This window comes from Caloenas nicobarica, chromosome 29 (assembly GCF_036013445.1).
Source record: "Caloenas nicobarica isolate bCalNic1 chromosome 29, bCalNic1.hap1, whole genome shotgun sequence".
Lineage (NCBI taxonomy): Eukaryota > Metazoa > Chordata > Aves > Columbiformes > Columbidae > Caloenas > Caloenas nicobarica.
The window spans coordinates 2192731-2219289 of NC_088273.1; the positions used below are offsets into that span (position 1 = coordinate 2192731).

Genomic DNA, 26559 nt, shown 5'->3' on the forward strand with positions numbered 1-26559 from the left:
AGAGAAAGTTTATAGACAGTCTGGGGTGGGAGGACAGAGCTCTCGCTCACTTGGAGAAAAATCTTCACAGCCCTTAGCATGGTAAGTCTCTGGCTCCAGGGCAATGCAGCTGCAGTTCCTGGAAAGATCTCCTAAGCTGGTACCTCTAACAGTTTATGAGACTTTTCAGGAGGAGTCTCTCAGTGTCTCTAATATTGAGGAGGACGTGCTTCAGAGCTTCCCTGCTGCACCATCAGGGGGACAGGACATGACGGCTGCCTTCTCCCAGGGATGGTTGTAGAGATGTGCATCTGGGTGAGCACCCAGGGGTGCCCAGGGCTGTCCTGCAGAGCAGGGTCCCTGCACCCCAGGGCTGTGCCGGGGCAGCGACTCTGCCGCCCGCCAGGGTCAGCACTCAGCCTGCCCGGGGAGATCCCCACGGTGCTGTGGGAAGAAGCTGTGGGCAGAAGAAGCGACCCGTATCAGGGCAGAAAAGGTGCTTCTGCTGTGGAGAGTCCTCTGTGGGTCAGGGCTACTCACAGCTCCAGATCACCCCCAGCGTTTTTCCAAAGGGATGCCCTAAGGACAAGATCAATGCGAGGACTACCAGAAAGATAAGGAGCTTTCCTGACCCTGTCTTTTTAGTTTCCTATCGCAAGGGGTGGGGGGGTGCAGGAAAGGATAAAATGAAAGTGAGCCCTCATGCTTAAAAAAGTCACTGAGATTCCTGAACTGCAGTTTCGAGTGATCAGTACATCTGCCAGAAGCCTCATAACATCCCTTCACCACCCCTCTGCCTCTGGACAGCACCTGCATCACCTTTGCTGGACCCATAAGCTTCAATCTGACCTGTCCTGTTTCCCAACCTGCAAACAGGAAGATGCCCCCAGGCAGTGCCCTGCAAACAGGCAGGTTTCTGTAGGGCCAGGGTGAGGGCACAGAGGGTGGGATGGGGTCTGTGAGCACTGACAGGGAAAAGACATGGACAGGGAAACACCTCCCAGGGGGAGAATCTCCAAGCAGCAGGGAAAAGATCAGAAATGAGAGGAAACTAATCCCAGAAGTGTTATGGGAGGGAGAACAGAGAAAACTCAGTATGATCCCCTGCAGTGCAGATCCCTCCTGTGAGCAGCCCCCTCGCCTCCTCTCCCACCCAGCAAAGCCTCTGCCCTCAGGGCCGGGGGCTCCAAGGCATGAAGCAGCTCCTGTGCAGCCAGAGCTCCAGTTCCCTCTGCAGAGCACAGGGGCTGAGAGCAGCTGCCCGGCAATGCTGGTGTGTGGGAGGTGGCTGCACAGCTGGGGAAGGGTGACGCTGTCTGAGTGCTCGGCTGCCTCTGCCCTGGCCTCTCTCACACCCACCCTCACCACAGTTTCCTTCTTGCTCCACTGCTCTGGGTCACTGCTGTTGTGATCTGGTTCTTGCTGTCAGGCTCTCTGGGGATGGGAGTTTCAGCTGCAGAGTCACAGCCTGATCTTGTGGGTCCTTTCCTGCAGCTGTGTCCATGGGAACACCTGTCCCAGCTTTCCTCTGACCTGTGGGGTGTGGGCAATGCAGTCTGTGGGGCTGGGGAATGAGCTGAGTCTCCCTTAATCAAATGCCATCATTAGGACATTTGCTATCTCCTTGAGGTTTCCATCCAAGCTGTGAGCTCCCCACCAGGATGCAAACCTGTGCTATAACACCTTAGTGATATCTTAAGCCCCATGGAGAAACACAGAGATGCTACAACAGCGAAAATGCCGTTGGGTTTGTGAAATGAGCCATGTGTGTCCTGGGCTAAACGTGGGGTGCTGAGACCTTAGGAAAGGGTGAGACATGTCGTTGTCTGATGTGGATCCCTCTGCTCTCAGCAGTGCCTGGTGGCTTTTCAGGGTAACGTGGCAGTGTGATCAGCCTCCATCTCAGAAAGGTGCCAGCCCAGGGCAGCTGGAGCAAGACAGAGGGACAGACCAGGTCCCCTTAATCTGCACTGACCCACAGACATGGAGCAGAAATGCTGAGAGTTTCTGAGATAGAAGAACATTCTCCAGGGCAATTGCAGGAAGCTGTAAAAACCCCAAAATCTCAAACTGCCTTGTGTAATCCTGGTTCCTTATCACTGGGAGAGCAGATGCTGACAGACCCTTCTGCAGCAGGAACGGTTCCATCTGACACAGCTGAACCCCAGGTCTGGCCCCTGCCCTCCGTTCCCATGACCCCTGCTGCAGAGCAGGGCTGACCCCTGGGCAGCCAGCGGGCACAGATCCTGCTCCTCACGGCACCTCCAGCCAGCACGAGCCAGGGCTCAGCCACGGAGCTGAAGAAACGTCTGGAAAAGGACAAAGGGGTGTGGAGCAGGGGGAGGGTGCATAAGCAATGCTTTGATTTTGCTCAGAGAAGTCTCCCCTAACTTGTCACTGTCTTTTGCTCCTGTGACAGTGCTCCATACCCATCGGCAGCAAATGTCCAACAGCAGCTCCATCACCCAGTTCCTCCTCCTGCCATTCGCAGACACACGGGAGCTGCAGCTCTTGCACTTCTGGCTCTTCCTGGGCATCTACCTGGCTGCCCTCCTGGGCAACGGCCTCATCATCACCACCATAGCCTGTGACCAGCACCTCCACACCCCCATGTACTTCTTCCTCCTCAACCTCTCCCTCCTCGACCTGGGCTCCATCTCCACCACTCTCCCCAAATCCATGGCAAATTCTTTATGGGACACCAGGTCCATCTCCTACACAGGATGTGCTGCACAGCTGTTCTCATTTGCGTTCTTGGCAGTAGCAGAGTATTGTCTCCTCACAGTCATGTCCTACGACCGCTACATTGCCATCTGCAAACCCCTGCATTACGAGACCCTCCTGGGCAGCAGAGCTTGTGTGCACATGGCAGCAGCTGCCTGGGCCACTGGGTTTCTCTATGCTCTGCTGCACACGGCCAATACATTTTCACTGCCACTGTGCAAGGAATATGCCCTGGATCAGTTCTTCTGTGAAATCCCCCAGATCCTCAAGCTCTCCTGCTCACACTCCTACCTCAGGGAACTTGGGCTTATGGTGGTCAGTGCCTGTTTAGCTTTTATGTGTTTTGTGTTCATCGTGATGTCCTATGTACAGATCTTGAGGGCCGTGCTGAGGATCCCCTCTGAGCAGGGACGGCACAAAGCCTTTTCCACCTGCCTCCCTCATCTGGCTGTGGTCTCTCTGTTCATCAGCACTGGTTCCTTTGCCTACCTGAAGCCCTCCTCCATCTCCTTCTCATCCCTGGACCTAGTGATGGCCATTCTGTACTCGGTGCTACCTCCAGCAGTGAACCCCCTCATCTACAGCATGAGGAACCAGGAGCTCAAGGATTCCCTGAGGAAACTCATATCTCAGTGTTTTCTGAAGCAATAAACAGTCCATCTTCTTCTGCATAGGAGTTTTAATGTAGTTAATTACAGGCCCAAACTGTTATCCGGATTTTTTGTTGTTATTAGTTGTTTTCTTATTGTGATAATGTTGTCATCCCCTTTGTAATCCACTGTCTCCTTTTCTTTTATAAGCACTGGCTATGTAAATGAGGAGCAGTATTCTCCTTGTCTCTAAACAAAACAAAGGTTCCTGTAATGACTTGTTTTTCAGTATGTCCTTCCTGCAAAGCCTTTTTAGAGCTGCAGAGATGGTTCCTCTGTGCATGGGAGGTGGGGAAAAGAGTCCATCATGGCAGCACTGCAAGGGAGCAGCAGCGCTTGGTCTTCCAGAGGTTTTCTCGTTCTACTTCCCCACTCTCCTTCTCATCCCTTGTGTTGGTGCAAGGCCTGAGTGCTCTGGCAGCTTGGTCACTGTCCTGCTGTGTGTCAGTCCTGTGAGCGCAGGCAGGGACAGGCAATGGGCACTGCTGTGACAGAGCTGGACATCAGAACAGTGTTTCCACAGAGAAAGGTGATCTCCTCAGGGCAGTGACTCAAAGTTTAAGTCTTCTTCCAAAGCTTCTCCCAAAAACATGCCAAAAAATGGCCCACAGATGAAACAGCATTGTACAGCTGCACAGTGTGTGTGTGCAGGGCTGGGCACACAGCAGTGTCCTCTCACAGCCAGGCCTCCTGCCAGAGACCTGCAGGACCAGCAGAGCAGGGGCTGGGCTGTGCCCGTGTGCACTGGACACCCCTTGGGAAGGAGCCTCAGGTCAATCATCATGCACTGGCCCCTCACAACCACCATTTCCTGCACTGGCCTCTCACCCACAGAGGTTGTTCTTCCCTCCATGGATGGGCACTGAATGAGTAGTTCAGCAGTCCATGTTTGCTTTGTACAGATGAGATATGAGCACGCACATCATGTACGTGAGTTGACATGAACCCGAGTGAGCCAAAACACCATCAGCTATTCCAGGGTTTTCCGTGAAGGACTGGCGGACAGACAGTGTCTCAAGGTCACTTCATGTTGGGAGGAACATCCCATGGGAAAACACGTGAATGCAGCACTGGGTTGTCCTTCCTTGAACTGAGATGTCTCTGCCCATTCCACATGACGTGGGACATCTCAGATGAAGACAGAGCAGGGACACACACCTTAAGGCTGAGGTACCTCCCATCCCTTGAGAGTGGCAACAGGAGGTTTTCATTGAACAGATGAGCTGTGAGCACGCACATCATGTATGTGAGGTGACAGGAACCCGAGGTGAGATGAGCCCAAGTGAAAAATAACCAGACATTCCTTGAGCTTCCATGAAGGCCTGTGGGGCAGACAGTGTCTAGAGGTCACTTCACGTTGGATGTTACATACCAGAGGAATCTGCCTGGATGCAGCACTGGGATGTTTATGTGCTCAAATCGTTAGTAGGATATACATTTGATAACTTCCATAATACAAGCATACATTCATCTGGTCAGGTCCTGGGCCATAGGAGGTTGATGGATGGGTATGGTGTGTTATGACATCAGCTGTGTGTCAGTGTCTCCTAATCCAGTCAGAAGCGTGTGGCTGTGAAGGGGACTGTGAGGTCAGTTCTGTCTCTGGAGGTGACAGGCCAGCAGCAGGGACACGGCTGGGAAAGAACCTCTGCCTAAGTACCCACAGGTCCCACCCAGGAAGAGGCCTTGGAGACGGATTGTCATGTTCATCTCATCTGAGTACATGATGGGACAGCAGCAGGGACATGGTCGTGTCTATCAGAGAAGCTGAAAGGCCAGCAGCAGTCCTGGGATTTAGAAGATCATTGTGAGATTACTTCTCTCTGTTCGAGTGCAAGATGACAAGAAGACTAACAGGTTGGGTTCTCTGTTTGATGGGCAGTTACTCAGGTGGCTGAGCTTTCCTTGGTAATGGGAAAAAAAAAAGAAGAGGGAAAAAAAAGTCATGAAGTGCAGTTTGGAAGGTGAGAACTGGATATCAGGAGGAAGAAATGTCACTAGAAGGGCAGTGCTGTGATGCAAGAGGTCACGCAGAGGGAGCTGGATCAGCCCATGGCTTTGTGTTCCAAAGAACAGCCAGTGAGGGTGCAGACACATCAGTGAAGGGACAGAAATGCTGGGGTGAGAGCAGGTGAGGAAGCGAGATGGGTGTGTGCAGCCTGCAGGGAAAGAGGGGCAGGTGTAGGACGGTGTAGAACAGCCTGTGATGGAGATGGCAAAGGGTGCTGGCAAGGCTGGAAGGGACCAACAGAACCCAGGTCTCTGTCCCCTTGGCCATGGCAGTTGTCTGTGCCACTGAGGCCTAGGAGAAGACATGTTGTCCTCATGGCACTGGGGCCTCGTTGCCTCCTTGGAGGCCCAATGAAGAAGCTGGAAGTTGTTGTACCAGTGTTGTCCTTCCCACGGCCTTGCACACCCACATCCCATGGTCCCAGGAAGAGCCCTGAGCCGTGTGTGAGTGACAGGATTCCCCTTCCCATTGCCTGGAGGTCATGGCTTCTCCTTTCTGCTTCTGGCTGTCTGAAATCACCTCCCTGTCCTCCTTGTCCTCCTTGTGCCTTAGCACAGCTTCTGGGAGGATCTGTTCCATGATCTTCCCAGGCAAAGGTAAGAGATTGACAGGTCAGTACTTTTCAGGGTCCTCTTTTCTACAGCAGAGGAGAGAAACACTGCCACACAGCGCAGCTTGGAATGTGGAAACTGGACATGAGAAGGAAGAAATGTCACTCAAAGGGTAGTGCTGTGGTACAAGAAATCATTCAGAAGGAGCATGAGATCAGTCCACCACCTTGTGTTTCAAGGAACAGACCATGAGAGTGGAGACACATCAGTCAATGTATGGAAATACCTGGGTGAGAGCAAGGGGAGGAAGCGAGATGGGTGTCTGCAGCCTGCAGGGAAAGAGAAGCAGCTGTGGGACAGTGTAGGACAACCTGTGGTGGAGATGGCAAAGGGCACTGGCAAGGCTGGAAGTCACCAAGAGAACCCAAGTCTTTGTCCCCTTGGTTACGGCAATCATCATGTTGTCCTCAGGCACTGGGGCACCTCATGGTCTCCTTGCACACCCCCAGGAAGGCTGGGAACTGTCACACCATTGTCCTTCACTCAGCATCACACAGCCCACATCCCCCTGCCCCAGGAAGAGCCCTGAGCAATGGGTGAGGGACAGGATCTGCCTTCCCAGGGGCTGGGGGTCAGGCCTTGGCCTCTCTGCTTCATCCAACAAAACCAGGCTTTTCTCAGCACCTCAGCTGCCTGCACATGACCCTTTGTTTATCTGCCATCATGGCCTCCAATTCTCTGCTCTAACGAGTCCCTGGGGAGGCTTTGCTGGTACTTGCCCTCAGTGGAACTCATTAATACTTCAAGGTACTCAGTACTTTTTTCTTCTGACTTTGACTTCTGGCAAGGTTTGTGCAATCTCCTCTCAGCACCTCAGTGAGTTTCAAGGACTCAGCACCAAATGCACCATGGGGCTCATTATACTGAAGAAAGCTCTAAGAAACCATGTCTCTTCTTGTAATTTCCTTCTACTCTTGTACAGTGAATTAGAGAGTTTTCTTGGTGTAACTATGTAGAAAGATTTCAAAAAGCTTCTAATAAAAGCGTCTTTCTATTTTAAAGGGTGTATTTCATTAATTTTTCCGTTTAAAGAAAATATTCTATCAGTATTATATCGATCCAGGGTCTCTCCTGTGGAGGTCTGGACTGGCTGGAGAAGGTCTGAGACTTGAGGCCTGACACTGTGTGGACAACCTTGCTCCTCACCTCCCCAACCCCATCATTTCTCTCATTGGCCACCTGGCACTTGCATCCCTTTTCCTTACCCCAGACTTCTCCACTGCAGTCTGCAGCTGGATGTTCGGGCAGAGCTGAAGTAGCTCAGCTGGGAGAGCATCAGACTGAAGATCTAAAGGCCCCTGGTTCATCCCTGGGCTTCGCAATGATTTTCTCCCTTTGACATTTGCGGAGCCCATCTGCCTTCTTCCATCCTGCCCTGGCCCTCCTTGCGCCTCCAGCTCTTGCCACAGCACTGCCCATGCCCTGTACCTGCAGATCTGTGGGTCAGAAGGAGCCTTCTTCTTGCACCACAAGTTCCCGCCTCTCCCTGGCCAGGAATCTCTATTCAGTGCTTTTTTGGGGTGATCTCCAGCTGTCCCTCCTTCTAATCAGCAATCAGGATCTCTGTTTTGTGAGGCCTCTGCAAAGACCCTGTCTCTCTCCTCTTTGTCATTCTCGATGGTGCACAGACTGCTCCCCTCATATACCTCCTTGCCTAGACCTCAGTTCCCAGACCGGAGCATCCTGACCACCGTCGCCCCCATCCCAGGGCCGGGCACTCTCCTGAGCTGAGGTGTGAGTGGCAGCATCCTCTGTCTGGAGGTTTGTCACAGCTGGACCTCTGATGTGCCAAGGACAGCTGGCAAAGCCGTGCTGAGCTTCGTCCCCTGGGGAGCGTGGGCACCAGTGTTGTTCAGTCACACGCTGTCCTGAGCAGAGTTTTGTGCCTCCCCGCTTTGCCCTCCTGCTGCAATGTTTGATGAATCACAGACACGCTCCTCTCTGGGCATCAGCAGAGAGATACAAGCACAGGGGAATCTGTCTGAGGCCCCACATGAACATCCCTCTGCATCAGTTCCTCCCTGCTGCCAGGGCACAGGTCAGGACAGAAATACCAGCAGTGGCTCCCCTGGGGTCTAGCTTGGAAGTCACCAGCCATCACACTGGGACTCCCAAACAGCCCCAGCTCAACCACTGAATGTCATTTTTACTTTTACTTGCATTTCCTGAGCACTGCACAAGTTGCTGTGCTCTCCATCCTCTCAGCCCAGAGCCAGGGCTCACAGCACAAGTGTCTCAACTGTCCCCCGTTTCCATACCCAAATATTCCAGGGAAGTTGGGTTTTGTTGTGACTGAGAACAACTGAGAGGAGAGGGACAGACTTTATGTCCAAGCAAAGTTACTGTCTTTTCAGCTTTGAGAATGAGCTTGAAAATGTTTGTCTGCAGGGGTAGTGCCTGCATGACTGTCACTGCTCCAAAAGAGTCCTTCTAGGTTGTTGCTGAGCAAGAACAGGAGAGTCATTGATGAAGACGGGCTTCGGGGACCCATGTGCCTCCTGACCATTGCGGGAGGAGATCTGTGGGCCATCATCACCTCTGGGGCCATCTGGAGTTTAAAGGGCACCTTGACCACCTTAGGGTTCACTTCTGCGGGGTCACAGCCCAGGACTTACCCTGATTGGCAGCTCTGTCATGGCCTCTGCGCTGTGGGACCAGCCTGGCCCAGGCAGGGCCTGGGGGAAAGAGCAGCTGGGAGATCTTGGGGTGAAGAAATGGGCACTGGGGTGCATCATGGGACCTATTAGAGAGCCATTTTGTCTAGAAACTGACTGTGGCAAAGCAGGATGGGAATGTCTCTGTCAGCAGGATTATTCCACAGGGACCACGGGCTCTAGCAGCCCCACAACCTGACCCCAAACCTGTTGTCCCTGAGACAAACCCCTTCCCCACCGCCATGTCTTTGTTCTCTGCTGCCCCTGAACAAACTCAGGAAGATTTCCTGATGCCTGGGCAGACACAAACCAGATCCCGGCTAAAGTCCACTGAGACTTTTAATAGGAACAAATATGATGCACAGTGTAAAAATAGGAAAAAAATGGAGGAAACTCTGGGCTGTTTCTGCTGCCCATGGGCAAAGGGAGACGGTTCCCCGGTGCTCACGGCTCTCCCAGCTGCACAGACCTCTCCTCCCTCCCGGCTGCACCCACCTGCACAGCAGGGATGGGCTCTCCTGGCCGGGGGCTCAGGGATTGCTGTGCACCCAGCTCTGTCACAGCCTTTGTGTCCTCACGAGGATGTGCCAGAGAGATCTCTTCAGCATCATCATAGCCCATGCTCCCCGGGGACAGGGACGAGGTGTCTCCTTCAGCTCCAGGGACCCCAGCACTTCTCTGGGAGCACAGGCTGCCCCCTGAAAGCAGCAATGCAGGACATTGCAGTTCACCCCATGGGGTCTGTGCATCACCTTCCTCCCTGCTCCTCACCACATTCAGCTCCTTCTTCCACCCTTCAGTCCCTCCATGGGAAGCTCCTGGGGCAGGATTCCCCTTCCCAAGAGGTTTAGGTCTCAGTACAGCAGCAACTAGGGTGTGAGCAGGGATGGCATCCCAGGAACCAGCAGCGCTGAATTTCCCTCTTACCTCTGGGTGCATCCCTGGGTCCTGCTCCCTCCTCTGGCACCCTGGGCGTTTCCCAAGCTCCCTGTCCAGGGCCATCGTCCTCCTCAGGGTGAGAAACCTCCCTGGCATCATCATAGCCCTCTGCTGGGTCATCCCCATGCAGAACAAGAACATCTGAAAAGAGAGGGGAGCTGGTGACAGTGAGAAGATACATCCTGCAGAGCAGAGGATGGGAGGCACTGGTGTTGGCAGCAACACAGGAGACCCTCAGGTCCTACCCATCTGACAGTGACACTCAGTGACACCTCTGTCCATCACTTGTCTGCAGGCAGATCAGCCCCTTCCTGCTTCATTACCTGGTGCTGATCCCAGACCATCCTCCTCCTCACGGTACCCACGGTAGGGCTGCAGCTGGGTCAGGGACTGCTCTGAAGAGGAGCCTGGAGAGATGCGCAGCGGGTGTTAAGGAGCGAGCCCACTGACCTGGTTCGTGGCCAGCACTGCTGGGGAAGGGGGACCCACAGAGCTGGGGCTGCATGGGGAGGAGGGCTGGGAATTCACCCTGTTCCCCTGGGACAAGCTCTGTCTCAAAGGTGCTCCCAGAGCTGCCCCAGGACAGCTCATCCCTCACTGGTCAAGTGGGGTGCAGGGGCAGGAAGAGAGGGGCTGCCCAGCTGCGATCAGCAAAGCTGGTTGGGAGGCAGCTCCTCTCCCGGGCCCAGGACCTGGGTGCTCTCCCCACAGACCACACAGCCCCAGCACTGCAGGGACCACGGGCTGGGGGCTTCAGAGGGTCAGCCCTGGGGTGGGCCAGGGGAAAGGGTCCTGCAGATGTGCCCACACCCACCTGAGCGACCAAACCTCGCCTGCTTCTCCTGCACTGGGCTGTAACCGATCTCCTCATACACGGCCTCGGGGAAGAGCTCCTGGGCTGTCCTGGAGCCTGGGGACAGAAGCAGGGCTGGCACAGGGACAGGCAGAGGGGTGATTGGACCCCACTGTGCTCCCCCAGACCTGTTCCTTGGCCCAGCCCAGGACTGCTCCAACAGCACAGCCCCACTGTGCTGTCCAGGAACAGCTGCCACATCCCCAGTGAGGGCCACATCACTGTGGACATGATCTGGGGCAGCATCACACCCTTGGAGACAGCGCCCAAGCCCCTCTGGCCCCTGGGTCATCCCCCCTTGTCTGACCCCAGAGCAGCTCACATGTTTCCTCTCCATGTGGAGCTGACCCCTGTCTGCCCCATGAGTCCATAGTAGGGCCCCAGCCTTACCAAGGGCAGGCAGGGCTGGGCAGAGGGTCAGCCTGGGGCCTGACACCGTGGAGATGGGCCCTGCTGCTCTGTGTTCCTCCTGTCTTGTTGTTTGCCCCAGGGCACCCTCCAGCACTACCCAGAGCACTGCCAGCCTTGGCCATCTCCACCAGGATAACATCTCCTCCAGGATAACATCTCCCCAGGACAACATCTCCCACAGGATAACATCTCCTCCACGATAACATCTCCCACAGGATAGCATCTCCCGCAGGATAATATCTCCCCAAGGATAACATCTCCCCAGGACAACATCTCCCACAGGATAACATCTCCCAAAGGATAGCATTTCCCCCAGGATAACATGTTCCCTGCTCCTGCTCTGCCATTTCTCTCCTTGCCCCATCTCTTGCTCCCACCACCTCTGGGCTCTCTCCACCCCTTGCTGCTGGTGCCCGATGGCCAGACAGTCAATGGGGTGCGTGGAACAGGTGGCAGCACACAGTCTCATCCCCTCAGCTCTGCTTGTGCCCCTTACTGACCCCCCGCAGCACCCACAGCCCTTCCAGGAGGCATCACTGGGACCTCTGTGGAAGGACCCACCTCTGCGTCCAGCCCTGGCTCTGAGCACTTGCCCGGCCAGCAGGGCCAGGAGCAGGCAGAGAAGGGCCCCCAGGATGATGCAGATGATGACGGGCACTGAGATCCTCCCATTGACAGCCGGACGGCCCCGGGTGGGACCTGCATGGGCAAGAACATGGAAGAACAGCACCAGCTTTGGGAGAGGTGGAGGCAGCACCAGTCCTGACCCCCATCACACAAGGCAGCAGGGAGTGGAGGGCCCAGGGGGAGAGTGATGGAGAAGCTACCACCCTACTGAGTGAATTACAGCCCTCCTCAACCCCCACACAACCACCCCAGTGCCTCCTCCTGGGAGTTTCACACTCCAGCAAGGAGCCCCTTCCACCCAACTGTAGGTCAGAGTCTGGCCCTGGATACCCAGCCCTGGGGGGAGGACAAGTTACCTGCTTGGGGTGGGGATGCTGCTGTCCTGGGTGCAGCTGCAGAGGAGGAAAAGGAGATCTGGGCTGAGAGGGTGGGAGTGCACGTACCAGGGAGCCTCCCCTCCAACACACCCATGTGTGTCTGTAGGTGTTCCTGACACATCCTGCCCAAATTGCCCCTCCTGTAGTGCTAGAAAGGGACCCAGGGCCCGTGGCCTCTGCTCTGGGTGGCAGGCAGGGTGGCACAGGCAGCCCAGGGGATGGCCCTGGAGCTTCAGGGCCCCACGGGCAGTGGCCCAAGGACATCCAGTTCCACCGAGGCTGCTCCCTGCGTGGCACCAGCCTGCTGCACCCCACAGGAACATTCCTGCTCTCGGGAGCTCAGGGGCTGTGCCAGGACCAAGCAGGTGAAAGGCCTTCCCCAGCTCCCTGCCAATACCCGAGCAAGGGGTCCCAGCCCCAGCTCACCCGAGCAGCGCACGGCAGCATCTTCCTTATGCCGGCAAGCACGTCCGTCCCCAGGCCGGGCCCAGCAGTCCTGCAGAGACGACTCCGTCCCCCGGCACTCCACCCGCTCCAGCCAGATGGGGCCTTGCCCCACCCCAAAAGCAGCCTCACGCAGGGCAGACACCGCGGGGCCACAGCCCAGCTGCCTGCACGCCACTTGGGCATCCCGCATGTCCCAGGAGTCATCGCACACTGTCCCCCAGGAGCCGTGATGCCAGAGCTCCACTCTGCCCGAGCACCCGTCCTCGCCTCCCACGGCACGGATCTTCTCCCTGTCTGGAGAAGGCAAAGAGCTCCCATGGCACTCAGACAGCAGAGCCCTGCCAGGCAAGAGGAGCACACAGACGAGCAGCTCCCTACCTGTGCAGCTGGTGGAGTTGGGGCACGGGGCCAAAGGCTCTGGGGGCATTTCTGGGCGTCTCCCTGAAGAAGGAAACACTGCGGTGAAGGGGCTGGCTCGGGGGATTGTGCAGAAGAGAGCGGGGCTGAGCTCTGCTCGTGCCTGTGTGTGCCATGTTGGTCACAGAGCAGCAGGGGGTGTCCATGGAGGGGAGGCTTCTCTGAACCCCATCTGGTCTCTGCTGAGACCTCACTTGGAGATGTCACTGCCTCCCCCAGGCACTGCTGGGTGGCAACTGCTGCTGGATGTGTGGAGCTCTGAGAACTGTGGTCACGTTTGTGCCACCAGCAGCAGAAGAGTCTGACATGGAAATGAAAACCCCTCCAAGCTCTTTCTCTGCATTTGGCTGTGCCCAGAGGGGAGCAGAAGCTGGGGTGACACCGGACCCGAGTGGCTCAGAATTACCATTGCAGGTGATGTGGGTCTCATCTCGCAGGTCATCGCATGACTGTGGGTCCCAGGGAGCAGAGGGACACTGCCAAAAAGAGATGTTTTTCTCCCCACACTGCACGTAATCCAGCCAGGCAGGGCCAGACACCCTGCCATAGGGCAGGCCTGTTTCCAGGGATCCTCCGTCCCCACAGCCCAGCTCCTTGCACGCCAGGGACACCGTGTCAGGAGTCATCGCGTTGGAGCAAACACTCCCCCACGTCCCATTGTAGAAAGCCTGCAGGCGCCCGGAGCAGCCGTCACTGTTCTCCAGCCTCAGGGCCACGAACTCTGGGAGGAAAGGCAGCAAGAGGAACAGGCTGGTCTGGGGCTGTGGGAGCCAGGACACCTCTGCACTCCCCAGGCCCCCAGGCAGGCAGGGCAGGGCCAGCAAGTCCCCCTTGCAGCCAGGGCAGAGAGAAGTCCCTGATGGACACACAGCCCTGCTCTGCCCACTCACCCTGGGGGACAGCTGAGCTCCCCAGGGACCCCAGTGGGACTGAGGGCACCCGTGCATGGGTGTCCATAGGCCGGGCTCAGGCAGGGGCTCAGCCAGGGACAACCTTGGCCATGCCCGGCTTTCCCTGCATCCCAGCCTCTCCAAGAGCCAGGATCCCAGCACATCTCCCAGCACAGACCTGAGCAGATGACGCCCGCGTCCTCTTTGTGCCCGCAGTCGTGCTGCCCCCAGGGCCCGGCAGCGCAGTCCCAGAGAGCAGCTTCAGACCCAGAGCAGTTCACACCGTCCAGCCAGATGTGCCCGGAGCCTTCCCCAAACCGAGCGGAGCCGGCCGCCTCCACCGGCCCTCCGCAGCCCAGCTGGTGGCAAACGACGGCGGCATCAGACAGGTCCCAGCCATCGTCACAGATGGTCCCCCAGCTGCCCTGGTAGTAGATCTCCACTCTCCCTGCGCAGCGCCCGGACCCGTTCACCAGCCGGACCCGCCGGCTCCCTGCAGTGGGGAGAAACCCCAGGTGCTGTCAGGGGGTGGCTGCCCCCCACCCCATCATCTCGGGGCTCGTGCAGCACCGCTCACCCCAGCAAATGACTCCCACGTCCTCCACAACCCCTCCCAACAGGGCTCTCCCGGGCAGGGAGGTGTTGCAGAGGGTCAGGCTGGCCTCGTGCCCTGCGCTCCGGACCCCTCGCAGCCCCACGGGGCCCGTCCCTCGCTCAGGCTTTGGGGGGTTGTAGGCTTTTTCTGCCTCTCCACACCACAGCTGCCGGCACACCACGCTGGCCTCCTGCACGTCCCACTGGTTGTCTAGGACTCTGCCTCACGTCCCGCGCTGGAAGATCTCCACTCGCCCGTCGCACCGGCTCCCTCCACCCACCAGCCGCAGGGACGCAGAGTCGGCTGGGCCTGGGGACAGCAGAGGAGCCACAGCCATCAGCGGCACCGGGCAGCACGGCAGCCTCCAGGGAGGAGGGCAAGGGGGGATTGTTCGACCAGACAGGACAAGATTGAGCCCTGTGCTGACGAGAAGCCAGGGCAAAGCCCAGGCCCTGTCTGCAGCTCACAGCCAGGTCTGCTGCTGCTGGGTGGTGGGATGAGGCTCTGCAGGGCTCTCTGTGGGGATGGGATGTGGCTGTCTGCAGTCACAGGGATGGAGCAGAGCCCCACCGACCTGTCCTGGGCTCATCCTATGGAACACAGGCCTGGCAGTGGTGCCAGGGCCTGAGGTGCTGCCCTGGGGACAGGTGTCTGCCTCTGTTCAGACCTCAGCTCTCCCAGAGCAGAGTGGTCAGTGTGAGCAGGGAAAGCCCCCCAGGGATCCTCCAGGGAGAAATTCAGCCTGGTGCTGCCATGGGACCCAGCTTTGGGTGGCCATGTCTCCCACAAAGGGAAATGGAGCTAATGCACCATTTTCCCAGCACTCACCTGAGCAAATGACAGCAGCGTTGTTCCCGTGGGAGCATGGGGAGGCCCCCAGGGTGGTCACTGGGCACTGTCCCAGGTGGGCTTCAGTCCCGTCACAGTGGAACGAGTCTCTCCAGACAGGGCCAGTCTCTCTCCCAAAATACTCTCCTCCAGGAATGGACTCAGCAAACCCACAGTTGAGTTGACGACAGAGAACATGGGCATCTGAGAGATCCCAGCAGGAGGCACAGAGGGTCCCCCAGGTCCCCAGCACCTGGACCTCCACCCTCCCCGCACAGGCTGTGCTGCCGTTCACCAGCCTGAACACTGTGTACTCTGGGGACAGAGGAGGAGAGAGGGTGGGTTGGTGCTTTTGTAGCCTCGGTAGCCAGTGGAGAGTCCAAAGGGACAGATGCCTTTCTTCTCCTTGTGCACGGTTTTTGTGCTGGAGACGGTGCAATGATCCCTCCTGTCCTACACCCACCCAGCCTGGTTCTTGCTCTGTTCCCAAGCCCTGGCACAGCCCCAGTGTTCACCACCCCACCCTTTGTCCTTACGTGTGCAGCTGACAGCAGCGCTGTTCATCTGGGTGCAGGCCTGGTCCCGGGAGGGCCCCGTGGGGCAGGAGGACAGGAGGGACTCATTCCCCACACACTGCAGCTCTCCATCCCACATGGGACCAACCCCTTCTCCAAAGTGACCTCCTCCAGACACAGGCAGGGCCACGCCGCACTGCAGCTCCCTGCAGAGCACCTCAGCAGCTTTGGGGCCAAAGTGGGAATCACAAACAGTTTTCCACTGGTCCCCATCACGGATCTCCACACGTCCTGAGCAGCGGCTCCTCCCTTCCACCAGGTGGAAAAATCCTGGAAAAATACACCAAACAACCTGGGAATTCCCAGAGCCCTCTGTCAGTTACATGCCCACATCCCTCATCACCTCCGAACAAGCCGTGGCCAAAGTGCCCATTGCACATCCCAGAGGAAGCTGTTGGGGAAGGGCTGGTGCCAGAAACACATCCAAGACTCCTCCTCCCCTTGTCTACACCACCAGAGCACCCGAGGTGTGTGTCTGCCACACACTCACAGCCACAGGTGCTGCTCACACAAAGGGCTCCCACACAAGCTCCTCTGTGCTGCCTGGCACGGTCCCCCCAGCACCGCAGCCGTGTGAGCAGTTGGGGTCCAGGAGAACTGGCCCGGATGATGACAAAGATGCAGCTGCTCAGTCCCTGCAGAGCTTGGGCCAGGCAGGACCATCATCACCTGCGTACAAACAGAAGCTCCTTCTGATCCCAGGAGTGTTCCTGGGGTGTTGGGAGGTTCCTTTTAGGTGGGAGATGTCCCAGAGCACAGAAATGGAGCAGCTGTTATCATGGCTGGTGCTTTCCAGAGCCCTCCGCTGCCTGCTCGAGGGGGATGTTCTCATCCAGGGACACCGTGCTCTGCCCAGGGGTGCACAGGTCCCAGGCCAATGGCCAGGCAGGGGACAGGAGACCCGCATGTCCCCCTGGCCTCATGCTGCCTCAGAGGGTGACAGCAGAAGAGACGAGAGTCAATAAGTGCTGGCAAAGACCCTGTTTCATGGGTCAGTGTGGGGAGCTGTGGGCAGGCAGGAGGGGTTGGGCAGCTGGTCAGCGCTACCTGCATGGGGTCCTGTCCCCACAGGGATGTCACAGCTTTCCCCAGGGACCAGTTACACCAGCAATGACAGTCCCAGCTCAGCAGCATGACTGGCCACACTAGGCCCAGATCTACCATGTTTGTTTTTTGCTGAGAGCACCGACATGTCACTTCTTGCATCCCAGGCCCAAAGATAGTTATTAGGCTGACCCCTTACCTGAACACGTCACTCCAGCATCGAGTTTGTGACCACAGTCATGTTCACCCCATCCTGCATGTGTGCAGTCAGACAGGGCAGATTCGGTGCCTTTACAGCCGACATCATCCATCCAAATGGGGCCAGATCCTGCCCCAAAGTGTCCGTACTGAGGAGCTCCAACAGCAGACCCACAGCCCAGCTGCTTACAAACCACTGCTGCATCGTTCATGTCCCAGTAGTGACCACACACAGTCCCCCACTGTTCATGCTGTTTCACCTCCACTCTCCCAGCACAGCGCCTGCCGCCATCCGCCAGCCTCACCTCCGCAGCACCTTCAAACACTGACACAGGACCAGTCAGATCAGCGTCAAGCCCCAGCACTGTGGGTGTCAGGGTGGGAGCCCCCTCCCCTCCAGACTGTCCCCAATATGGTGCAGAGGTCCTTTGTATCCCCACGGGATGTGCAAGGCTGGGGTGACCAGCTCCAGCCCTGCTGGAACATTTGTGACCCCAGAGCTTTCAGCACGTCCTTCTACCATTACAGACCCTTCAAGCTGCCCCTGGCTCAGACCCACCTAGAGCACCCACTCCTCCCAGGCCAGCACCCTAGGAAGAGACCTGTACCCAGGGATTCCCAAGCACCCACTGCTGTTTCTCCCAGGGTCCCCAGCTGCCGTGGACCACAGTCCGCCCTGGGCACCTCCCACAACATCATCTCAGGCCTTTGTGTAACCACTGTGGAGAAACATGTTGATCCCAGGGTGCCCTCCCAGCCCATGGCCCCTCTTTGTCCTTGGGCATCAGCCCAGATCTGCCGTTATCAGTGATCCCCAGGAAGGTCACGTCTCTGCCAGCCTGTGGGAACAGATGCCCCAGTTCCCTTGTCTCCACAATCACAAACTGTCCCCTCCTCAGGCCGGAGCTCACCCCAGTGTTCAAAACCCCACCCCGAGTCCTTACGTGTGCAGCTGACAGCAGCGCTGTTCATCTGGGTGCAGGCCTGGTCCCAAGAGGGCCCCGTGGGGCAGGAGGACAGGAGGGACTCATTCCCCACACACTGCAGCTCTCCATCCCACATGGGACCAACCCCTTCTCCAAAGTGACCTCCTCCAGACACAGGCAGGGCCACGCCGCACTGCAGCTCCCTGCAGACCACCTCAGCAGCTTTGGGGCCAAAGTGGGAATCACAAACAGTTTTCCACTGGTCCCCATCATGGATCTCCACACGTCCTGAGCAGCGGCTCTTCCCTCCCACCAGACGGAAAAATCCTGGAAAAATACACCAAACAACCTGGGAATTCCCAGAGCCCTCTGTCAGTTACATGCCCACATCCCTCGTCACCTCCGAACAAGCCGTGGCCAAAGTGCCCATTGCACATCCCAGAGGAAGCTGTTGGGGAAGGGCTGGTGCCAGAAACACATCCAAGACTCCTCCTCCCCTTGTCTACACCACCAGAGCACCCGAGGTGTGTGTCTGCCACACACTCACAGCCACAGGTGCTGCTCACACAAAGGGCTCCCACACAAGCTCCTCTGTGCTGCCCGGCACAGTCCGCCCAGCACCGCAGCCGTGTGAGCAGTTGGGGTCCAGGAGACCTGGCCCAGATGATGATGAAACTGCAGCTGCTCAGCCCCTGCAGAGCTTGGGCCAGGCAGGACCATCATCACCTGGGTGCCACCAGAAATGCACTCTGCTCCCAGGGGTGTTCCTCGGGTGTTGAGAGGTTCCTTTTAGGTGGGAGATGTCCCAGAGCACAGAAATGGAGCAGCTGTTATCATGGCTGGTGCTTTCCAGAGCCCTCCCCTGCCTGCTCGAGGGGGATGTTCTCATCCAGGGACACCGTGCTCTGCCCAGGGGTGCGCAGGTCCCAGGCCAATGGCCAGGCATGGGACAGGAGACCCACATGTCCCCCTGGCCTCATGCTGCCTCAGAGGATGACAGCAGCACGGACGAGAGTCAGCAAGTGCTGGCAGAGACCCTGTTTCATGGGTCAGTGTGGGGAGCTGTGGGCAGGCAGGAGGGGTTTGGCAGCTGGTCAGCACTGCCTGCATGGGGTCCTGTCCCCACAGGGCTGTCACAGCCCCAGAGATGTCCCAGGACCAGTCTGTGCACGCAGTGATGCAGAAGCAGCAGCCAGAGTCAAGCAGCTGCTAATCTCCTAAAGCCTCACAGATCAGGACCACACAGCCAAGCCTGGGGTTGGGCAGCGAGGGGCCGTGTGCCGCCTGCTCCTCTGCCCAGGGCCCAGCGCTCGTGCTCTCTGAAAAGTCCCTCCAAGGCCATCGATGTACACGTGTCCCTGAGGGGGAACATCCCAGCGTGATCAGCCCTCTCATGCTCTTCCTCCAAGGTGTGGGGTGTCAGCATGTCCCCCCATGGTGTTTCCAGCTCAGGGATCCTCAGCCTTGTTGGCTGGGATCTCGCAGAATGAGTGAGGACTGACAAAGACCAGCGGACACTCCATGGCAGGATGGAGGATTCATGTGCAGCCCAAGACACCAACTGAGGTGGGGCTGAGACACTGTGGCAGGGTTAGTTCACCCTGGGGTAGGTTCCCTCTGGGCTTTCCCAGGGACTGGGAACATGAGCAATGACAGTCTCAGCTCAGCAGTTGGACCAACATCACTGGCACGTTCTCTGGCTCATGCTTTTTGTTCCCTGAGGGCACAGCCAGGTGCCTTCCCCCATCCCAGCCCCAAAGGTGAAGAACAGGCTGACCACTTACCTGAACACGTCACTCCAGCATCATGAATGTGCTCACAGTAATGTTCACCCCATCTGGCATGTGTGCAGTCAGACAGGGCAGATTCAGTGCCATTACAGTCGACATCACTCATCCAAATTGGGCCAGATCCTGCCCCAAAGTGTCCGTACTGAGGAGCTCCAACAGCAGACCCACAGCCCAGCTGCTTACAAACCACTGCTGCATCGTTCATGCTCCAGTAGTCACCACACACAGTCCCCCACTGTTCATGCTGTTTCACCTCCACTCTCCCAGCACAGCGCCTGCCACCATCCGCCAGCCTCAACTCCGCAGAACCTTCAAACACTGACACAGGACCAGTCAGATCAGCGTCAAGCCCCAGCACTGTGGGTGTCAGGGTGGGAGTCCCCTCCCCTCCAGACTGTCCCCAATATGTTGCCAGAGGTCCCTTGTATCCCCATGGGCTGTGCAAGGCTGGAGTGAAGAGCTCCAGCCCTGCTGGGTCATTTATGTCCCCAACGTTTTCGGCGCTTCCTTCTACCATAACAGACCCTTCAACCTGACCCTGGCCCAGACCCAACTAGTGCACCCACTCCTCCCAGGCCAGCACCCTGACAAGAGACCTGTCCCTAGGGATTCCCAAGCACCCGCTGCTGTTTCTCCCAGGGTCCCCAGCTGCCATGGACCGCAGTCCACCCTGGGCACCTCCCAGATAATCATCTCAGGCCTTTGTGTATCCGCTGTGGAGCAACATATTGATCCCAGGGAGCCCTCCCAGCCCATGGCCCCTCTTTGTCCTTGGGCCTCGACCCAGATCTGCCGTTATCAATGATCCCCAGGAAGGTCACGTCTCTGCCAGCCTGTGGGAACAGATGCCCCAGTTCCCTTGTCTCCACAAGCACCAACTGTCCCCTCCTCAGGCTGGAACTCACCCCAGGGTTCAACACCCCACCCTGAGTCCTTACGTGTGCAGCTGACAGCAGCGCTGTTCTTCTGGATGCAGAACTGGTCCCGGGAGGACCCCATGGGGCAGGAGGACAGGAGGGACTCATTCCCCACACACTGCAGCTCTCCATCCCACATGGGACCAACCCCTTCTCCAAAGTGACCTCCTCCAGACACAGGCAGGGCCAGACCACACTGCAGCTCCCTGCAGACCACCTCAGCAGCTTTGGGGCCAAAGTGGGAATCACAAACAGTTTTCCATTGGTCCCCATCATGGATCTCCACACGTCCTGAGCAGCGGCTCTTCCCTCCCACCAGACGGAAAAATCCTGGAAAAATACACCAAAGAAACTGGGAGTTCCCAGAGCCCTCTGGCACTTACATGCCCACGTCCCACATCACCTCCGAGCAAGCCGTGGCCTAAGTGCCCATTGCACATCCCAGAGGAAGCTGTTGGGGAAGGGCTGGTGCCAGAAACACATCCAAGACTCCTCCTCCCCTTGTCTACACCACCAGAGCACCCGAGGTGTGTGTCTGCCACACACTCACAGCCACAGGTGCTGCTCACACAAAGGGCTCCCACACAAGCTCCTCTGTGCTGCCCGGCACGGTCCCCCCAGCACCGCAGCCGTGTGAGCAGTTGGGGTCCAGGAGAACTGGCCCAGATGATGATGAAACTGCAGCTGCTCAGCCCCTGCAGAGCCAGCACTGCCTGCATGGGGTCCTGTCCCCACAGGGCTGTCACAGCCTCAGGGATGTCCCAGGACCAGCCTGTGTATGCAGTGATGCAGAAGCAGCGGCCAGAGTCAAGCAGTTGCTAATCTCCTAAAGCCTGGCAATGCGGGACGCCACAGCCGAGCCCTGGGGTTGGATAGCGAGGGGCCGTGTGCTGCCTGCTCCTCTGCCCAGGGCCCAGCGCTCGTGCTCTCTGAAAAGTCCCTCCAAGGCCATCGATGTATACAGGCTGACCCCTTACCTGAACATGTCACTCCAGCATCGTGAATGTGCCCACAGTGATGTTCACCCCTCCCTGCATGTTTGCAGTCAGACAGGGCAAATTCGGTGCCATTACAGCCAACATCATCCATCCAAATGGGGCCAGATCCTGCCCCAAAGTGTCCGTACCGGTGAGCTCCAACAGCAGACCCACAGCCCAGCTGCTTACAAACCACTGCAGCGTCGTTCATACTCCAGTGGTAAGCACACACAGTCCCCCACGGTTCATGCTGTTTCACCTCCACTCTCCCAGCACAGCGCCTGCCGCCATCCGCCAGCCTCACCTCCGCAGCACCTTCAAACACCAACACGGGATGAGTCAGGAGAGCACTGAGCCCCAGTGCTGCAGGTCTGGGGGAACCTCCTGCCCGCATTGAATCAGAGGTACCAGGGTGGGAGCCCCCTCTGCTCCTCATTGTCCCCAGAGCTGTGTGAGGGTCCCTTCTGTCCCCACAGCTGTGCAAGGGTGGGGTGCCCAGGTCCAGCACTGCTGGGTCATTCTCCATCCCACCACACAAGGCACCTTTTCCCTCCCCAACAGCCACCTGCCCCCCACCCATGCCCACACACACACTGCCCAGCCCTGCACTGGGCAGCAGCTGTCTCCAGCCCAGCACACCCTGAACAGTCCCGTGTACCCAGGGCTGCAGCTTCCCCTGCAAACCACCTGCCCCAGCACCATCCAAACCCTGCCCAGCCCCAGGGCTTTCCCTGTTCCCACTGAGACCATCCACAGGATCACACATCCCCTCCTCTCCTGGTGTCAGCCCAGCCCCTGCACTGGGCCAGGCCCCCCAGGAAGGGCTTCTCCCTACTACAGATGTCCCCGTCCTCTTCTCTCTGCAGGGCACAAACTGCCCCCGTGGGGTCAGGGCTCCCCTGGAACAAGGGGCGCTGAGCAGCACACAAACCCTCTGGGGCACCCCAGAGGTTGGCAGTGCCCTGGGGATCTCTGGGTGCTGCCATCACCAGTGAGGCCACCACTGGCTCCAGAGGCAGAGTGCTGGGAACAAGGGGGTCCAAAATGGCACCCCAGGACAGGGTGTCTGTGAATCCAGGCAGGCACAGGCTGCCCTGAACACTGGAGCCATGGAAAAGGAGATTCTCCCACCAAGACAGGCACAGGGAAGGGCACAGGCTCCATGGATCTGAGCACCTTCTGCCCCTTGTCTCAGGAGCACCTGCAAAGAAACCCCATTCCCAGACAGATCCCCATGACCACACTGGTACCCGCTGGCCCTGGGCGGTGGGACAAGGGAGTCAGCACTTACCCCTGCACAGCTGGACCCAGAGGAGCAGCCACAGCGTCTGAGGGGACAGGAGTCCCTCTGTGCCCATCCTGAGCCTCCTGCCCTGATGGCGCATCCCTCTGTGCCGCACTCCCTGCCACAGCTCCAGGGACTCGTGGGAACAATGATGACGGGAGGGCAATATATCTCTGCAGATGTTCCCCAGCTACAGGAGGAGCCAATCGAAGCAGCAGCACCTTTTTAGACATTATCGGGAGCTATCTCCCCTCCGACACAGCCCAGTCCTCCAATGAACTTCTCCAGCGCCATTCATGACCATATATGAGGGACGGCTCCGCTGCAGGTGTCACATCACTGTGCTGGTGGAACGTCACAGGACAGGGCTGGTTGTAGTGGGGCAAACAATTTTTTACTCCTTGAGCCCTGTGGTGGGGACCAGGAGCACCGAGCATGTCCTGTGACAGACTATCCAAGAGCTCGAGGTAGAGAGCGTCCAAACACTCCTGTGCTATAAGACCCATGGGGCTGCGACTGCACCAGGGCTGTGTCAGGAAGGGAAGGAAACAGCCCCTGTGACAGACCCCACTGTGCTGGGAGCAGCAGCTGGGAAAGGGCCTTAGCCCAGGGCAGAGCCCCATCCCAGGAGCGCTGGCTCACCCACCGCTCCCTGGAGAGCCCACGGAAGGTCCCTCGCAGGAGCTGGAGCTGGGACACGTCCCTGTCCTGGCAGCAGACGTGCAGCCCAGGGGCTCAGACGCGTCCCTGCCTGTCAGTGTGTCACCGAGGGGCCGTTATTCCCCACGGGTGGATCAGAGCTGCAGCCTGCAGGTGCACAAACCACAGCCCCCGCGCTCCCCCCGCGGCGCCCGGGCAGGAAGTCTGTGGTTTCCTCCGGGCGCCGTGCCCGGGCACATCCCTGCGGTGCCCCCGAGCCACCCCCACCCCGACGGCTGCAGCCAGGGCTGCAGGGGCTGCTCCTTCGGCCTCGCAGACACGGGGCCGGGCACCTCCGGTACCTCGTGGGGACCCTGTGACAGCACATGGACGGTCTGCACCGAGCTCCATGGCCATGGGGTGTCACCGGTGACGTGAGCACTGCACCGTCCTACTGCCAGTGCTGGGTGTGCATGGGTTATACTGACAGTGACCTCACAGCTCCTACTGCCACCGCTGTGTGCTCATTGGTTACACTGACAGTGACCTCACACCCTCGAGTGCCACAGCTGTGTGCTCATTGGTTATACTGACAGTGACCTCACAGCTCCTACTTCCACCGCTGTGTGCTCATTGGTTATACTGACAGTGACCTCACAGCTCCTACTGCCACCGCTGTGTGCTCATTGGTTACACTGACAGTGACCTCACAGCTCCTACTGCCACCGCTGTGTGCTCATTGGTTATACTGACAGTGACCTCACACCTCTACCGCCACCGCTGTGTGCTCATTGGTTACACTGACAGTGACCTCACACCTCTTCTGACACCGCTGTGTGCTCATTGGTTACACTGACAGTGACCTCACACCTCCTACTGCCACCGCTGTGTGCTCATTGGTTACACTGACAGTGACCTCACACCTCCTACTGCCACCACTGTGTGCTCATTGGTTACACTGACAGTGACCTCACAGCTCGTACTGCCACCGCTGTGTGCTCATTGGTTACACTGACAGTGACCTCACACCCTCGAGTGCCACAGCTGTGTGCTCATTGGTTATACTGACAGTGACCTCACACCTCTTCTGACACCGCTGTGTGCTCATTGGTTACACTGACAGTGACCTCACACCTCCTACTGCCACCGCTGTGTGCTCATTGGTTACACTGACAGTGACCTCACACCTCTACCGCCACCCCTGTGTGCTCATTGGTTATACTGACAGTGACCTCACAGCTCCTGCTGCCACCGCTGTGTGCTCATTGGTTACACTGACAGTGACCTCACACCTCTACCGCCACCGCTGTGCGCTCATTGGTTACACTGACAATGACCTCACACCTCTACCGCCACCGCTGTGTGCTCATTGGTTACACTGTCACACGTGTGTGTGCAATCTATGGACTTCTGCTGACAATGGCTCCAAAAAGCTGAATTTGGGTGGGGTATAAATATGTTTTTGTGACATCAGGAGCACCCAGATGAGCCATGTGTCTGTTCCTGGCCCATCTACTACTCAGCCACTGGTGATGTCATAATATCTATGTCTGATATGGGCCTGCTCCTGGCCTGTTGGCTCTTCAGACACCAATGACCACAAAACCACCTACACAAACTATGGGCCTGCTCCTGGCCTATTGGCTATTCAGACACCAATGACCGCAAAACCACCTACACAAACTGTGGGCCTGCTCCTGCCCTATCACTGCTCAGGCAGCAGTGACATTACAAGCACCTACACATGCCATGGGCCTACTCCAGGCCTGTGAGCTACTCAGGGGTGGCTGACTCAGACACCTGGTGACCTCCCCAGCACCTGTAAGGACGTGCACCTGGTCCTGGCCCATCAGCCATTCAGCCAGGACTGACATCACAAGTACATCCCAAGCCACGTTTCTCCCTCTTGCCTTCAGCTCCTCAGGCACCAGTGACCTGACCACGTCACATCCACCCACTTGCTGTCTGCTCGCCTGCGAGACACAAAGGCACAAGTGACCTCACAAGCTGTGACACAAACTGTGTGCCTGCGCTGGGCCTGTCAGCTGCTCGGGTGTCAGTGACCTGCAACCACTTACACAATCGCTGAGTCAGCTCCTGGCCTGTGATCTACTGAGACACCAGGGACCTCACCAGCACAACCTATTTGCTCTGTGCACATGTTGGGGGTGACCCCATCTGGCAGCGCCCACCCAATCACTTGCTCAATCCCCAGCAGCGGGATGGGGGAGGGAACTGGAAGGGCAAAAGCAAGAAAGAATTATCTCATGGGTCAAGATAAAGACAATTTAATAAGTGGAGAAGTAATCACTCAGAGCAGGAGATATATATGCTCAGCCTGTCTCTGAGCAAAGGATGTTCTGAAGAACACACCTGCCTCCTCAGTTCTATTGCTGACTATGACGTCATATGGTGTGGAATATCCCTCTGGCCAGTTGGGGTCAGCTCTCCTTGCTTCGTCCCCTCCAGCCTCTTGCCACCTGCAGCCTCCACACTGTTAGGGCAGAGGGAGAAACAGCAAAGGCCTTGAGGCTGTGCCAGTGCTGCTCAGCAACTGCTACAACGTCAGAGTGTTGTCAAAGCTGTTCTGGGCACCATCAGCAGGGGCTGTGAACAAGAAAATTAGCTCCATCCCAGCCAGTACAATCTCCACCCCTTATTCCATACCATGTGCACCCTGCTCAGGTCCTACAGTGTTCAAGACATTGACATCCACCACCACCCCCTTCCCCACTCCTTGACATGGCACACACAGCACACTGGGTTTGGCTGGTGTGGCTCAGGTGGACCTGGGCAAGTCCCATCACTTCTCCCCTCACTCAGAGCAGTTAGGAACATTCAATCAGGTTATGATCCTAAGGACAAGGAAACCTATTTATCACCAGCCTGCACCCCACAGTGGCCTTACAGGCAGCTGGGTGACCCCCACAACCAGGGAGGTGCCTCTGTTTGGCACCTCAACATCCAATTTGTGGTTCATGGGTTCATTGGCAACATCTTCTGCTTCACGTTGTCTATTTTGAGATCCTCTTCGGGTCTTTTCCGTATTGTCCCCATGCACATGTTCTTCTGAAATTGGCATTTTGTCCTGGTTTTCCATGTTCACAGACAGTTTGCCTGTGTTTTGCAGCACCCAGAAGAGCTCAGAGTCTGACCCAGTAATCCCGCACAGCATGTCCTGCTGGTCTGGGCTGG

The 26559-nt window shown here is 57.5% G+C and overlaps 1 protein-coding gene and 1 pseudogene across 1 annotated transcript; one reads left to right on the plus strand and one right to left on the minus strand.

Moving 5' to 3' along the window:
• Nucleotides 1–2421: 2421 nt before the first annotated feature.
• LOC135999599 (olfactory receptor 14J1-like) lies at nt 2422–3354 on the plus strand. Its single transcript, XM_065653163.1, has one exon. The coding sequence runs from the start codon at nt 2422–2424 to the stop codon at nt 3352–3354; it is 933 nt and encodes a 310-aa protein (XP_065509235.1).
• A 5719-nt stretch (nt 3355–9073) lies between these two features.
• LOC135999698 (scavenger receptor cysteine-rich type 1 protein M130-like) lies at nt 9074–26464 on the minus strand (annotated as a pseudogene).
• Nucleotides 26465–26559: the final 95 nt, after the last annotated feature.

Coding starts and splice junctions, on each gene's coding strand:
- LOC135999599 (XM_065653163.1), top strand. CDS start 2,422: ATGTCCAACAGCAGCTCCATCACCCAGTTCCTCCTCCTGCCATTCGCA.